The following is a 17,634-nucleotide window of genomic DNA, read 5'->3' as shown; positions in this document are numbered from 1 at the left end:
TGGATATTTATATTTGCAAAAAGTAACAAAAGTTAACAGTTTTTTAAACTTTACCCTTTTTCACATTTTTCAAATATGTATGTATATGGCGCGCACTTGAATGTAAACAACATAAACAGAACGTTTGATAGTTGGAGTACGAACATCTGATGATCACCTGGACTGACGAGTACATCTTATATGAATTCGAGATGCAGTGTCAACAAAACAGCTGCCGGCATATTGTTGTTGTTGATTAATAAAAAAAATTTAAAAACTGCCAAATGCAAAACGAAAAGAAAAATAAACTGAAAAGCAATAGCAAGGCGTATTTAACAAGGTGACAGCAGTGGCGAATTGAAATAAATACAGGCGAATTCACTAATTTTTTATATATAGAGTTTGACATACGGGCGTACGGGCGAATATTTTTTATATATGTAGTTTGACATTTGTGCGTGCTATTTCTATAATCAGCTGTGCTGCCGATGGCACCTTATTAAATGCACCTTGAGCAATAGCAAACAATTTGCAACAACAGCAACTGACAATTTGTCGAATGAAAGAAAAGCACGCCGCAAACTGTCAAACAGTAATAATTAAATTTTAAAACAAAATAGTACGCATCACAGTACGGTAGTGCACAATAAAGTGATAAATAATTAAAAAATTAAGACTGAATTAAACGAAATTGTGTAGAAAACAGAGCAACATGTCTTTGGCATTTCAAAATGCGGAATCCGTAAAGCAGGCCTTGTTCGAGGAGCTGCAAAATCTATTGAGTTCTGAGACCAATGTACGACAATCGGCTGAGCAAAGAATGAAACAATTGGAATTTACAGAAGGTTGGTTTAATACAAGGCGTTAATACGCCTTGGTTTAATAGAAATTAACACTCAGTGTAAATAATGCTGAGGGGTGGGGTTCATAAGCAAAATTCATATGTGTATATTACTCTTAATGGTCTTTTTATTTTAAGGTTATGGCGTCTATCTTTCCGAATTAATTATGAATCAATCGTTTGATTTGCCCTTAAGGCAAATTGCCTGCATTATGCTGACACGTTATGTTGAAAATCATTGGGGTGAATGTGACGAAGAGGGCAATCCCAACGAAGTCAGTGCTGGTGGTGTGGCTACTGAGCAGGCCAAACGCACCATACGAAATATTTTACCCAATGGCCTTTACGATCCCAACTCAAAGATAAGACTTTCGGTCGCCCATACCATTTCTACAATTGCCGCCACCGACTGGCCTGGTGTATGGACTGAGTTGTTTGACATTATTATTAAATGCTTGGGCGGCAATGAGGATTCAATACACGGCGCCATGCAAATATTGCAAGACTTTTCGTATGATGAAAAACAAATTAAAGAACTTGGTCCAGTCGTCATTTCAGAGGTCTATCGTATATTCGAATCTGAACAAAACTATTCGATAAAAACCCGAACATCTGCCATAAAGATTCTTAAGCCACTGTTTGTTTCAATCAGTTTGAATATCATTGATAAACAGGAACAGGCGTCCATGATGAATTCGATATTGACCAATTTTATGGAAAAGTTAATGCATTACTTATCAATGAATAGTGCAACGGCATCGAATTTTATGTTGCGCACGGAAATTGTAAAAAGTAAGTAGAAACAAGTAGAATATTATATATATTTATAATTTGTTAAAAATCTAAGAAATGAGAAATTATCTAAATGAAATCTAAAAATTTGTTTTTATCCTCAGTTCTAACATTCCTGGTAATCGAAACGCCCAAATATATTCAACCCTATATGGAACGCATTTTGCCCATAATTTGGCAATTGTTAACACAAATTGCCGATACTTATGTCAAGGTCACCATTAATCAAACCGAGCCAAGTCCTTTTCCTGTCACCGATGCTGACGATGAAGATGAGCTAACAAATTTCTCAGCAATGATTATACAAATAATGGAATTCATACAATGTATTATTGGAGCCGGCAAATTCCGTTCGACTATTAAGAACGTGTTAACCGATCTAATCTACATAATGATTGTTTATATACAAGTGCCCATGGAACAGATAGAAGATTGGAATGAAGATCCCGAAAAATTTGTGGAAGATGAAGATGAGGGCGGTGTGGAATTGACTATAAGAGTTTCGGGACAAGATGTTTTGGCTGTAAGTAGTAAAAGTTAATTTTTTTAATAGAAATATTCAGTTAATACATTTGCTTCTTAATGTTATTACAAGGCTTTAAATGATGAATTGGGACCTAAAGTGTTGACAGCTCTTCAGGAGGCTTTGGGACGTCACATGAATGTGGCGGAGGCTGAAAAATCTGCGGGCAATGTAAATTGGTGGAAAATTCAAGAGGCTTGCATGGTGGCAGTGCATGCGTTTAATGATCTTATTTTGGAGTCAGAAGAACAATTTGATTTACTCAATTATTTGACCCTTGTACGCAATTGGTTGAATCATCAAGAATGTCCCCATTTAGTGGGTCGTGCTCTATGGACTTTGAGCACATATTCCAAATCGAAACTATTCAATCCTCAAATGTTGGAGGAAATCCTAACAGTCACATTACAAAGTCTTCAAGCTGATAAATCGATAGTATTGAAAATAAGTGCCGTAAGGTAAATAAATGCAATTAAAATTATTTTCAAAACCAAAATGTTTAATAAATAAATTCTTTAACTTGTACCCAGGGCTATTTATGGTTTCGTGCAGGCTCACGAAAAATCCGATATTGATAAACGTTCCTTAATTCAAGCTAAACTTCCCGGATTTCTAGACGGCATAATGGCCATAATACCAGGTTGTAAAAGTTCCGTTCTGGGCATGCTACTCGAATCTCTTACAACCATAATAACGGTAAGAAAACTATAGATTTTACTCTACCAGCTTGTTATTAATTTTCCATTATTATTTTATAGTTTGATCCCTCATTTGCTGTCCAGGCCCAAACGAAACTGATTCCTTTAGCTATTGCAGTATTTCTTAAATATCCCGAAGATCCCTTCATTTTGGAAATTGTACAAGATCTAATTAAAGCTCTATGTCAAAATCCTCAATGTTTGCAGCCGCTGCAGGAGAAATTTATACCCACCATTGTTAGTATTGTAGCTTTGCAAGGTGAACAAGCCAACGCCGCCAAACAGGATATCGCCCTAGATGTACTCACCACCATTGTAAAGTATTCACAGGCTCCACTACCTCCTGCCTTAATAGAAAATGCATTCCCAGCCATGATTCATTGTGTTTTACGCTCCGACGATCAGGCTGTAATGGTTGCTGGTGGAGAGTGTTTGCGTGCTTTTATTTTTGTATCGCCCGAACAAATTTGTTCGTATAAAAACGGCGAAGGTCTAAACTACACCATGCAATTGACCACAATGTTGTTGAATCCAATGAACAATGAAATGACTGCTGGACAAATAGGTCGCTTGGTGATAACCATCATTACCAAAATGGGTAATTTGTTGGGTGAAAATGTAGATCTTTTGCTCAAGGCTGTCATCAGTAAAATGCAACTGGTGGAATGTTTGAAAGTCATCATGAGTTTAGTAGTGATATTTGCTCATCTCTTCCTCACACAAATGGATGCAGTTTTGAATTTCCTGTCCACCGTGCCTGGACCTACTGGCGAACCGGCCATGCAATTTGTTTTCAGCAACTGGCTGGCTAAGCAAACTTCTTTCTTTGGCACCTACGAGCGTAAAGTAACCACTATGGCTTTATGTAAACTTTTTGAATATGGAGTTACTACCCAAGATGCCCGTCTCACTTCTGTAACCATTAAAGATCTTGTCGAGACTGAGTCTACGGGCAATACGGCTCGTGTTAAAACGCGCTCTCAAAGCAATACCAATCATCAGTGGGTCGCTATGCCGGCTTTGGTAAAAATGTTTAAATTACTCATCAATGAACTGGATCATCTTAAAGAAGCCAACTTGGCTGACTACGAAACTGATTCGGATGATGACGAAGATCCTTCTTCTGGTGCGGCAGGCGACAAACCCGCCGGTTCTTCTCCACCTAAGCCACGTTTCATCTCTGATTTGTATTTCAACGATGATGATGAAGACAATACTGACGATGATCAGTTGACCCAAGAGCTGCTAAAGGATCCTCTATTCCAAGCTAATATGGAGGAAAATCTTACAAAATTCTTGCAAAACTTTTCAAGCAGTGAACACTTCCCCATGTTTGTTACTCATTTGACGGAATCCGAGAAGAATGTTTTAAAGTCCATACAAGTTGAAGTGGCATAAATTTGAATTTATTTCATTATCAACTATTTTTTGTTTGCAAATTCTTTTTCTAAGTGTTATACTAGAATTATGTATTTCTTTGATTAACTATTCATTTACTAATTTATGCTTTTAAAGTACTTTTTACATGTATTTCAAATAAATTGTAATTAAAATACTCAAACAAATTGTATTGTCTGACCCTCATTAACACGAAGTCTGGTTATGTGTTAACTAATAGTTATAACTGTTAGTTAACAGTTATTAAGATCAATATTTATCTAATAAGGTAACGATATGCATATCACAGACATGAAATTCGAAAGTGAAAACTAAATCATTTGCCAAAAACCTAAATCTTGCAACAACAAAATACTAGTTAGTCAATTGTCCAAACCACAACAACGATTTCGAAGTTTGAAAAAAATTACACTTTCAAATGAAAAAGTGGAAGAAACAATTAAAAATATTTAAACAAAAGAAATATTTTTAAAGATTTCTTGTATACTTTTAGGAGTGACAAATATAAATATTTCTATGTATATACATTTGTGTTTTACATGTGTAAACGTTACGCTCTCGCTCAAATTTTCGAAAAAGTGAAAACGTACAGTACATTCTTGACCTTGCCCCATTCTCCATGCTTCACAATTTTATCAGACGTTCCCCCTGCTATGTAAACCGTAAACCGAATTCATATAATTTGGTGTTCTTAAATCGAATCCACGTGATTTTCTTAAATTAATGTCGAACAAACAAATCTGTTTAAATGTACAAAATCGTGTATCGTGACATGAATTTGTTGACTATTAGTTTTGGAAAATCACTCGCTTTACAGAACATTGGGTTTATCTACCATCGACGTCACACAGTGGTATTGAAAAAACAAGTAAGAGAGCTATAATCTTATATACCCTTCACCAAATTGTACTTCAAAATACAAAATTTAAATATTTTTAGGTAAACAAAATTTAATTTTTTTTTTCAAAATTTTTTTTTGACAATTTAAAAAAAAATAAATTTTTTTTAAAATTTTTTTTTTTAATTTTTAAAAAAAAAATTTTAAAAAAATCGGGTTAAAATTGTTTTCCCGATTTTGACCCATTGTAGGTCTAACTTATATACATCGTTGCAATGGACTTTGAAATATCATTAGATATCCATATTGTCCATATTAATGACTTAGTAATCCAGATATAGATCAAAAATAGGCCAAAAATCTAGGTTGTCCCGGTTTTATTCCTTATTTCCATTTGTGAGCCGATTTTCTCTAGCAACCGAGCCGGGAAAATTCCCGATATATTGATGTATCAATCATGTTTGTAAGTTATATTGGGGTTACGGAAAGTTAATTTCAACATACAGGCGGACAGACGAATGGCTTCGCTATCTATAACGATCCAGAACATATATACCAGGGCACACTTAGAAAGGTGACTGCATCACTACAACAATACAAAAACAACAGGTACTTTGTTTTTGTTAAAAAGTAGGTGAACTGTCAAAGTTGCCTGTTGTTGTTTTTGCTTTTGGGTTTGTTGTATTTTTCGCCACAACAACCACAAGTGAATTGACAATTCAAACTGAATAAAAAAATCAGCTGTTTTATCGCAGTCACCTTTCTAAATGTGCCCTGATATATACATTGTGGGGTCGCAAATGAAAAATGTATAAATTACAAACGGAATGACAAACTTATATACGTACATATATATATCCTTGCCACTCATGTTGAAGGGTATAAAAAGGGGGAATAAATCTTGAACTGGGTAATACAAAATATGAGCCGTTCTATAGTCTTTCATATATGTAGTTTTATCAGTTTTCAAAAAAGTCAATTATTTTTTGAGTGTTTTTTTTTGGTTGTAAACATCAAAATTAAAAGTCATGTTTTCTCGTATATTTGACAAGTAATAATTTGGGTTAAATACGGATTAGAAACTTATTAACATCTACTTTAAATTATGTTTTATTTTTGAAATCGAATGTTTGGTTGAAAATTTATTTAAGAAATACTTAAATGTCATAAAACATTCAAAACCGTTTTTTTCGAAACGTCTTTTTTTGAGTTATGACATTCTTTTTTAGTAAATGAGCGATATACAGAATCTCCTTGTCGAGCACTACAATTACATATATATTATAGCTTGCTAGTATCTCCTAGCATTTGAAAATTATTTTTTCAAAATGTTTACCACCCTACTCCAGTTTTCTCAATTTCTTTTATTGGACTTATTACTTAGTATCCTTTTGTACCTAGTTCGCTATTTAATTTAGAATAAAACACATTTTTGTTTAACATTAGTATTATAGAGTAGTATAAGTTTATTTCAAACACTATGAAAAAAAGTATAAAAATTTCTATTGTTTGTATTTTTGTAATGTTTACAAAGTTAATAATGCTTGAGACAAAAATAGCCCCCTGAAACAATTATTTACTATTGTCTTTTTGATAATTATTTCTTATTTTTTTGTAGATGTATTTCATTGTTTGTTGATTGTGCAAAAATTAAAGGAATGAAATCTTAAGATTTATGACAACAAATGCTTTGTTAAGAATAAACACTACCATAAATTATGCCCAGATATTTACTTAAATTACTAACGAAATAATATTCCATAAAATAATAAAGTATAGAGATAAAGAGAAACAAATGCAGTATATATGCATCGTGTATGTGTTGTGTGGATAAATGCTAACAAATATAGAATGCATATATGCAGCTTCATTGATTAATTGATGGGTACATGGTATGTAGTACTATAAGAACTGCTTAATTTACAATTTAAGAACATCATTGACAGCAGTAACTACATGGCGAGCAGAAATGCCGAACATATCAATGAGAACAGTGGAGGGTCCAGAACGTGGCACTGCGGGCACAAACAAATGTTTGACAACAAAGTCACGCTTATCAGCCAAAGCTGAGAGAACAGCTTCTCCCAAACCACCTTGTCTGAAAAAAAGCAAAATATCAAATATTAAATATTTCCTAAGAAACATATTGCAAAGAAAAACTTACTGGTAATGATCTTCTACGACGACAATACGGCCACCACAGGCACGACCATTTTCAACAATCAAATCAACATCCAAAGGCTTAACAGTGAATGGATCAACGACACGAGCATGTACACCAGCCTTCTCCAATTCAGCAGCAGCATTCAAACATTCGTACAAAGTAATGCCAGCACCAATCAACAAAACTTGATCGTTGGCCGATTGCTTGACTACTTTACCTTTGCCAATAACGAAGGTTTCATTGTTATCGTACAATACGGCTGTGTTGGGACGAGAGGTACGAATGAAACATACACCCTTTTTATTGGCGGCCAATTCAACGGCACGTTCACAACTGACAGCATCAGAAGGATAGAACACAGTACTGCCTGGAATGGTACGGAACATGGCAACATCTTCCAAGCCCATCTGAGAGGGACCATCTTCACCAATACTAACACCACAGTGGGAACCAGCGAAATTGACATTGGTTTGTGAAATGGCGCCCATACGAATTTGATCGTAAGCACGAGTGAAGAAAGTGGCAAAAGTAGAGGCAAAAGCAATAGTACGATCGCGGCAAGCAGCACCAATGGCCACACCCACCAAATTCTGTTCGGCAATGAAGCATTCAATATAACGTTCGGGGAAGACCTTCTTCAATTTATCGGAGAAGGTGGAGTTCTTGGTATCACCATCCAAGGCAATAACACGGTCATTGTTTTGAGCCAACTTAGCCAAAGCAGTGCCATAAGCCAAACGGGTAGCAACTTGCTCACCCAACTTGTAGGCTGGTGGTGTGTTCAATTTCACATTTGTAATGTCTACAACTGGAGCAGGTTTGCTCTTGGTGGGAGTTTGAGGTGCCAAGGCGGCGGGACGAGCAGATGAATCGATCATTAATCCCTGCAAGTGCTTGATAACTTCATTGGCCTTGTCGCCCAAAGGTTTGCCGTGCCAATTATCCAAATCCTCAATGTTGGGGAAGAATTTGCCCTTGTAGGTCTTGGCAATAATGGCAGTGGGTTTGTTCTTAGTGGTGGCAGCTTCATGGAAAGCCTTGCACAATTCTTCAACATCATGACCATCTACGACCAAAGCATTGAAACCGAAAGCTTCCAAACGTTTGCGGTACACTTCCATTTGATGTTGCAACGAGGTGGGTTCGGATTGACCCAAACGGTTGACATCGAAAATGACACACAAATTATCCAATTTGTAGTAGCCGGCAAAATGTAGAGATTCCCAGATGGAACCTTCAGCAGATTCACCATCGCCAACCAAAACGTAAGTTCTGTGGGTAAGAAAAAACAGGGCAAAGTAAAATATGTGTGCAGAAAAAATTTTATATAGGGATCAATAAAATATTGAAGTTAAAAAATATTTTCCAAAGTTTTTGAAAAAAAAAATTTAAAAATGCACACCTTCCTTTTTATTAAATTTGTTTTTTTAAAAAACGCCTTTTTCAGAAAGGTCTTTATAAAAAAAATATGTATGTATGTACAACATTTTTTAAAAATTTAATTTAAAAAATTACAACTTTCTAAAAATTACAGAAGCATTTAAAATAATTTAATTGTTTAAAAAAAATAAAACTTTTATAGTTTTTCACAATGATTTTGCTCCAGACATACCTGTAATCAGCCTTGTCGAAATTCTTGCCAACGTAAGCCATACCAGCGGCAACAGCAACACCTTGACCCAAAGAGCCGGTACCAACATCGATGAAATTCAAACGAGGTGTAGGATGACCCTCCAAATCGGAATCAATTTTACGCAAATTTTGCAAGTCCTCAACTGGGAAAAGACCAGCTTCAGCCCAGGCAGCATATAAGATGGGGGCAGCATGACCCTTGGACAAAACGAAACGATCGCTTGAGGGATCACGAGGGAATTTCAAGTTCAAGCGCAAAGTATTGAAAAACAATACCGACATAATTTCGGCAATTGAGGCACATGATGTGGGATGGCTAAAAGAAATAAAAAGAAAATAAGATATACATTCACACATAGTAATAAATATTTTAAGAATTTGTTTGGCAAAATGAAAATATTTTTCGAAAGACTAAAAAAATAAAGTTATCTTATTTCCCTGCAGGTGATATTTTTAGATTTATAGCATGGATATTAAAAAGATAGTTTTGGATATTAAATACGATTTTTAAAAAACGTGTTATTTTTTGTAAAATTGCAGATTTTTAAAAAATCCTGTTTTGCAAAATTGCTGAATTTTTTAAAAAGTTTATAATTTTTGGTAAAATTGCAGATTTTTTAAAAAAATTGAAAATTGGTGGTTTTAAAAAAAAAATCTATGAATTTTTTAAAAATTGTTGATTTTTTAATACAATTTTCGATTTTACATTTTTTTCCTAAACATGATTTTTTTATAAAATTGTCGATATTTTGTGAAATTGAACATTTGACATTCCATGATTTAATGTGCATTTTGATTTGCATCTAATGAATTTTTTCATTTTTTTTTTTTGACTTTTTTAAAAAAAAAAATTAACTGTGATTTTGTCTTTTCTGTTTTTCTCAACGATTAACCTAATTATTATCTTAAAAATCACTATCAGTGATATAATACAACAACAAAGGATTAAGTCTTTGAATTTATCAATAAAATGAAAGTGGACCAGTTATTTTCGGTCTCTCTTATACATATATGTATATAATAGGGTATTCAATCGATTAACCGTTAATCGGTTAAACGATTAATTTTGGACGGTTAACTGTTCGAATAATTTAAAATTGCCGATTTTAAAAATAAAAAATAAACCGATTAATTTGTGTCGATTAACCGATTAACCGAAATTCCTTTTTTTGCACTTTAACATATTTTTTTGTATTTATTTTTCCATTTCAATTCAAATACAAATTTCAAATTAAAATTATATATTTTTTCGAACATCCGAAAAAATGTTTTTTGAGAATAACAACTGACATACATATTTAATTTATATGTATTTGAAACTTTGTTTACATTTACATGTAAAGAACTTAATGAAAGTCCCGGTCCACACTGTAAAACATTTGCTGCAAAACATTTGAGTTTGTTGATGAAAGGGGAAAGAGGAATGAAAAAGGGAACTTTGTTTCATGTACATGAAGTTTTTGTTGAGTAGACATTTATTCGTTCGTATTCGTACTGTACAGAAATGTCAAAACTGAAAAGCTAAAAATAAAAATGTTTTGCAGCAAATGTTTCACAGTGTGGACCGGGACAAACTAAACAAAACTATCAAAAGTATGTATTCAATATCTAAAACAATCCAAAAAGGACACCAATGGTATAACGAAAGATTTTATATGCTTAGAAAAAACTAAAAAAAAACTGAGATATTGGATATTCCGATATCTCCAATATCAACAATCAGAGAGAGAATTTTTTCCAAGTCAAGTTTTATTAAATCTAAAGAAAAAAATCGTTTAAAAGGAAAAAAAATATATTCTTTTTTTAAAAGATTATTTCAGAAGATCTCACTAAAATCCTAAAAAAAAAACTCAAATGTGTATACAAAAAGGATCTCAAATACCATATTTGCTATTATTTTTTGGTTGAATTGTTATGTTTTGTTTGTTTTTATGTTTTTGTACGCAAAATTCGTGGTTGTATTTTCAATTTAAATTAGACATTATTCGGTTAATCGAATAATTTTAAATTAACCGATTATTAACCGAATAAATATAAACCCCGATTAATTAGTTGCTCGGTTAACCGATTAAACCAGAAACCCGATGATTTGATATACATATACAGTATACCTATACACAGTATATAAACACGGAATAGGCGATATCTCAAAAACGCTTTATTTAATTTAAAATATAAAATAAGAAAGCATATATTGCAAATCGAAATAATACAAAATAATTGAATTAAAAGTAATTATTTTAAAATATAGAGGGTTTTGCATTCAGCAAAAATATTTTTTTCTTATAAATTAAATTTATACCACGGATGTACTTGTTTGGTCATTATTTTGCTATCAAAAACTCATTTTCATGAAAATCTAAGATAGAGGTTATTGAACCTCTATCAGTTTTTAAATTTTGAGTTTTCTTTCTGGTAGAAGTTTCCATTGTTTTGTCAATGCTAAGATATATAATTACATTCTAGGTAGGTATAATTGTATTTTTGCTACACATTAATGAAATTGAAATTTACTATATTTTAATACAAAATTAAGTAAATTTGAATTTATCTTAAAAATGTGATATGTATTTGATAAAAGGTAATGTTTTTGAAAACTGAAATTATGGAATAACTATATTCAAAAAAAGTTTTCATTATATTGTCATTCACTGTATGTATGCATTATTCATATGATCACTATGTATATATATTGTTATCGATTTTGTGTCTTCACTAGTATATACACTCAAAAATAAAATCTAAGTATGTATTAGTTTCTCACACACGTGGCCCCAAAACAATATGTGGGGGCTTGTCTTTTCCACTTATGTATGTATGTATATGTACTATACATATAGTATGTATGTATAGTTATTATGTCTGTACTCTATTTGCTCATAATTTGTTTATATTTGTATATCTTTTGATTATTTTCAAGAAATAGTTGTCTAGCCGGCTGCCGGCCGGCACATGTATGCAAAAATAAATAAATTAGTGTGTATACCACAAGTATTAAATATGTTTAATATGAAGCCCATGTAGATTTAAAAAGAGAACTTTTTAGCAATAAAATACTAAAAAGATTGGTTAAAGGGCACATAGCACATGTTTCGTTTTTGCGTATTTGGAAAAATTAAAGTGTTATCATTGTCTGTAGTATTGATAAAGAATCAAGAAAAAACTAGTGCGAACTATTAATATGTCTTGAATTAAATTGCGATAACCTACATTCATAATTTTTGCCAATATTTATACATACATAGTTATAATTTAGGTAAATAGTTTTTTTTTCAGAGAGGTGTGTCTGGTATGTAAATTTGTTTATATCGATTATCGGTTTCCGCATTAATTAAAGATATTTTAAATATTCATAATAGGCTTTTGTTTAACAAAAAATATGTTGTTTTTTATTGCTTTTAATTAAATTTTATAAAAAAACAACCTTGAACATTTACGAAAATTGCATACTAATTAGAAATTAGAAATTGCATACTTTAGAAAAAAACAAAAGTGAATTCGAACCTATACCTACTTTATGTAACTTATGAAACGGAAAAAGTTATAAATTCTATTTACCATTCTGTTTATAACAGGATTGTAGAAATTAGGGTTTTACAAATAGATTGTTCGAAGAAATTAGCAGATGAAAAATCGTTTTCGACTTTTTTCAGCAAAAAGTCGATTTTTCGAACAATACACTTAAACAGGTATTTGATGAAAATCGATCGTTTTAAAAACGAACGATTTGGAAAGGTGTGATGAATTTCGATCGATTTCAAAATTCAGAATTTATTATGGATGAAATGTGATACAAATAAAGCGAAAATGTCATCACATACTTTTTCATTTTCAAATCGTTTCATTTTCGAAATCGATTTCCATCACATACCCCATACAAAAAAATACCGTGTCATTAAAATTGTCAGAAAATGCCACCAACGTTTTTATTGTTTTAATCATGCAATAAGTATATAACTAATGAATTCTCAAAATAATTAATTCAATACATTTGAAGTACCAATGATTTAAGTCTATTGGTGTTTTCTTTTCTGACACAAAATGTTGCCTATATATTGTGTACCATTTATTAATTGTTACCCATGCCCTCATAATGTGTTGCATTTTTAACGATAACAATAGAACAAAATCATTAAAATTTATGCAATTTTCTTTTATGTAGCTTCTAATTAAAAAACTATACTTTTTGCTTACATAAAAAGTGGTGCATTTCTAACACTTTGATAAAATTGAGGGTGAAACATGTAGCATATATTCAGGGTTTTAGGGTAACATTATTAGAAAAGAACACGACCAAACTACATTTTTTTCAGAAAAGAGCACAAAGAAGGGTAAAAGGCAGAATAAATGCATCATTTATGCCAGAAAAGAAAATGGAATTAAGAATTAATTTTTTCGAACTTTTGATAAAATACTAAAAAAAAAAAAAATTCCTAAAGATTTTTTGGGGTTTTTGACCTATTCATTGAATATTTGGAAAAGTTTCCATTGAATTGTCAAACACTGTAGGTACATATGTCCATATATAATAAATGTAGTAATTTTAATTATTTAGTGAGTTTAAATATTAAAACGATTAATATTTTTCTTTGGGTGTCATACACAACACAAATGGATGTATGAGGTAAATGCATACCTACTAGGTATATAGTTTGTAAATTAATGAAAGTCCAAATAAAACGTAATCATAAATTAACATAATATGTATGTATAACTATTAACAAAAGTGCTTTTGTATTTTATTGCATTGTGTTAATAATAAAAAAAAACTGTTGCTAAATGACAAAATTCTGTTATCATTCGCAAATAAAAAGGTAATAGGAAATATGCACTACAATTGCGATGATTGGTTTAATAAAATCAGGCGATAATAATTTTAATAAGAGTGCAGGGTATGCAATTATTAGCTTTTAGAGATTGCAATGATTTTGATAATAAATTCCATAAGAGGGCTTTAAAAAAATAAAGTTGTTTCTAAAAAAAAATATTCTAAATATAACAAGATAATTGTCATTAATTATATATAAATTGTAGTTAATTAGGTTTATAACAAACGAATGGCTGACGTTTTTTAATTCCGAATTAAGATTTTAGTGAATTAAGCTCAAATTGAATTAATTAAATCAAAGCTCTGTACAAAGATGACTAATGTGAATAGTTTGCAGTCAATAACAATTAAAGTTTATAGCCTGTTTTTATAAATTTCAAAATAAATTCAAATTTCTTAACGAACTATTCGTCAACAAACAAATTTGTTTAAATTTAAACAACGCATTGTTGCAACGTTTTAAAATCAAATTTTGTATAGAAATTTAAAATTGTTTTTATAAATATGGATGGGGGTTATAATATATACAGATCAAATTAAAGGTTTGCGGCTCCCCCGCAGTCGCAATAGCATATAAACTGAAAAATCAAAATGATCCTAAATTGGCATATCAATGGTAAACTGTTGTTGGTTTACATAAAATAGCAAGTGAATCATCAAAAGTAAATTTCAATTATTCAAAGAATTTCATTTCAAAACTATAACATCCATTTAATAAATTTAAAAACATAATTTATTTCGTTACGTGACGAATTTAATGATTTAAAATTTTAAAAAAAACATGGGTTTATTTTAAACATATGTATGTATGAAAATCGTAATTTTCAAATAATTTTTGAGAAAAATTTATTATTATTTTCGGTTAGTGTTTCTGAATCACATAGATTGGAAACTCTGCATTGTTTCATATGAATAAAAATAGATTTTAACATACAATTTTACCTTTTTTTATTTATTTTTTTTAGGAGAATAAATAATTGCAATAAATAAACTTTTTAGTTTTAATTCAATTTATACACAAAAACACTTATTTGGGTTCTAATTTACATATTGTGTTTTTGGATTTACCTTTAAATACTAATACCTACGTATTAAAATTTAATTGTGATTGTTTTGCCATCTTATTGCAATTTTGTGGTAGATAAATAGTTATTAAAAATTGTATACAAAATCCTCTCAAATTTTACATTTTTGAATATTTAAGGCGTTAAACTTTATGCAATTATTTTATATTTTTTACGAAATCTTAAAATTTTCTATAAAATAAATCAATATTTATAAAAATGTTATCAAAGTTTTTCAAATATACCTATACTTTAAAACCGGTTAACCGTATTAAAAAAACAGTTTCTCAAAAAACCTCAAAGTTTTAGAACACCGAAATTTAAAAACCGGTTGACAAGTTTTCGGTTTTTGATACTCTAGTTAAAATACAAAATTTTATTTGCCTTTATTATCATTGTGTTTATTTTTAGAGAAAGGTTCGAGAATAACATTTAATATCAAATTGAGTTCAAATGTGAAATTCAAATATCTGTTTAGGTTAGTGAAACCTTTGAGAATTATGTTTCGAGATATCAAATGAAAATAATATAATTTTTCAAACATTTGACTATCAGGTTAGCTTGCCTAAGCTTTATATTAAATAAAATAATTGTAAACAGTTTTAGTGTTCCGTTATCTAAACAATTTATCGTTATATAGTAGTAAATATTCAAGATAATCCATTTTAAACAGTAAACATTTAGCTTTTGTTTGATATACAATTTAAAACTTTAATTTGCTAAACAGCAGAGATTAACAATGATAAAACAGAAAAGAAATTGTTTTTCACAATCTGGACGAAGGCGAATCTAATATTATGTTATTAGATTCGCCATGATCTGGACAATAAAAACTCTATACCTATAAAAATGCAATTTCTTTAACATGTAAGTTAATATTGAAATGAAACCCCTAAATTGTAACGTAACTTTTAGTACCTCAACAATATTAACCAACATTCTATTCTCTTCTCTCAAATACCCGAAACGTAATCATTAGTAAAGTGAGCAGTAATTTGAAATTTTGTTTGTCATTTTTTGCAAGTAATGTTGAACAAGGTCGAAAAAGGTCATTAATTAATATAATACAAAAGTTACTATATTAATCCTTATCAAAACATTTTAAGTTACTACCAAATAAATTTTGTTTATTAAACTAAAGTAAAATTCTCTATCATATTTAATGTTCTACCACACACGTGGTTTTCATTTTGAGGTTTGCTTTGGCAAAATTAAAACACATTGAAAATGGTTTAAAATTAAATAAAAAAATAATGAAAAAATCTGTTATTGCACTAAATTTCAATGCCATTGTAATTCTAATCTGAAGGTTAAACTACTTTTTCCCTCTCCAATAACAAAAACACTTTTACAATATTTAATTAATACCTATTTACATTATTTTTATAACCTTTAATAAAACGCACATACAACTGCAACGTTCAGTGGAAAAAACACATTCTAAACTCACCCAGATTTGGAGGCTTGCGTGGAGGTTATAGAATGTATACGCAAACGATGGGCAATATCTTTCAATTCTTGAACAGCTTTAGCTTCTGGCTTGTGGTAAGACATGATGGCGTTGTTTTGATTTTTATAGAAGTTTAATCACTAAATAATAACTCAAAAATTGTTTGCAAAGAAATAAACGTGCACTTTGTACTGATGAATCTTTTTATTTTCCCAGTGTTTTACTGTTTCCTGAGCTGTTTCGTTGTTTAGCAGCCGGCTTTCGAAATCAAACTGACAATTCAATTTTTTTAATACAACGTTAGTAGACGACCAAAGTAAATTAATAAAGTAGCGACAGTACTACAACAAATACAACATTTACAAAAACCACAAGCAATTTTGTTTTTGGTTTAAGGTCTGAGCTGTCAAAGTTGCCTGTTGTTGTTTTTGCTTTTGAGCTTGTTGTATTTTTCGCCACAACAACCACAAGTGAATTGACAGATTAGACCAAAGTAAAAAAAATAGTCAGCTGTTCTACTGAGTCTACTTTATTAATTTACTTTGTAGACGACTAGTGACGGTAGAGTTGCCACTGATGCGTATTCTTAAAGTGAATTCACATAAGGTGGTAGCAGTTCTATCAAAATCAATATTTGTCTTCCCAAAAGTCAAAAAACAAAACTGAAAAATTAAACAAATATGTATTAAAACTTAATGTAGTGTTGTGATTTGAATTTGAATTGTGAGGGTATTACTTATTAATGTAAAAAATAAATATTTTGTTAATAAGATTATAATATGTAGATATTTAAATATAAAAACACGCTTTGGCAACTGTTAGAACCAAATAGCGAAAAAAAATAATCAGCTGTTTGACTGACTCCCCCTTGTGTACACGTCCAAGGTGAATTCACATAAGGTGCTGTCAGTTCTATCAAAAACAAAAATTTGTCTTCCCAAAAGTCAAAATACTGAAAGTAAAATTAAAAATTAAACAAGTAAGAAAGCTATATTCGGCTGTGCCGAATCAAGGTGCATTTAATAAGGTGCCATCGGCAGAACAGCTGATTATAGAAATAGCACGCACAAATGTCAAACTACATATATAAAAAATATCCGCCCGTATGTCAAACTCTATATATAAAAAATAAGTGAATTCGCCTGTATTTATTTCAATTCGCCACTGCTGTCACCTTGTTAAATACACCTTGTGCCGAATAGTATCACCAAATTATACTTCAAAATAAAAATTTTAAATATTTTTAGGTAAACCGGTTAAAAAATGTTTTTCCTGATTTTGATCCATTGTAGGTCCGACTTACTTTGGTCTTATATACATCGTTTCAATGGACATTGAAATATCTATCATTAGATATCCATATTGTCTATATTAATGACTTAGTAATCCAGATATAGATAAAAAATCGAGGTTGTATCGGTTTTAAT

General features: G+C 30.9%; 2 protein-coding genes across 2 annotated transcripts; one reads left to right on the top strand and one right to left on the bottom strand.

Annotated features, from left to right (window-relative positions):
• The first annotated feature begins 610 nt into the window (after positions 1-610).
• Ipo9 (Importin 9) lies at positions 611-4,398 on the top strand. The gene is made up of 6 exons (XM_065509892.1): positions 611-824; positions 959-1,612; positions 1,717-2,135; positions 2,208-2,593; positions 2,666-2,831; positions 2,894-4,398. Exons 1-6 carry the CDS (start codon positions 692-694, stop codon positions 4,229-4,231), a joined length of 3,096 nt encoding a protein of 1,031 aa, XP_065365964.1. The 5' UTR covers positions 611-691; the 3' UTR covers positions 4,232-4,398.
• Positions 4,399-6,498: 2,100 nt separating this feature from the next.
• Positions 6,499-16,483, bottom strand: LOC135958927 (transketolase-like protein 2). Its single transcript, XM_065509882.1, has 4 exons — positions 16,208-16,483; positions 8,846-9,181; positions 7,234-8,505; positions 6,499-7,167 (listed from the first exon to the last, which is right to left on the bottom strand). The coding sequence occupies exons 1-4, from the start codon at positions 16,309-16,311 to the stop codon at positions 6,990-6,992; spliced, it is 1,890 nt and encodes a 629-aa protein (XP_065365954.1). The 5' UTR covers positions 16,312-16,483; the 3' UTR covers positions 6,499-6,989.
• Positions 16,484-17,634: the final 1,151 nt, after the last annotated feature.

Source organism: Calliphora vicina, chromosome 1, assembly GCF_958450345.1.
Source record: "Calliphora vicina chromosome 1, idCalVici1.1, whole genome shotgun sequence".
Classification (NCBI taxonomy): domain Eukaryota; kingdom Metazoa; phylum Arthropoda; class Insecta; order Diptera; family Calliphoridae; genus Calliphora; species Calliphora vicina.
The sequence above is the reverse complement of the archived record's forward strand: the minus strand, read 5'-3'. Positions and strand labels throughout refer to the sequence as shown.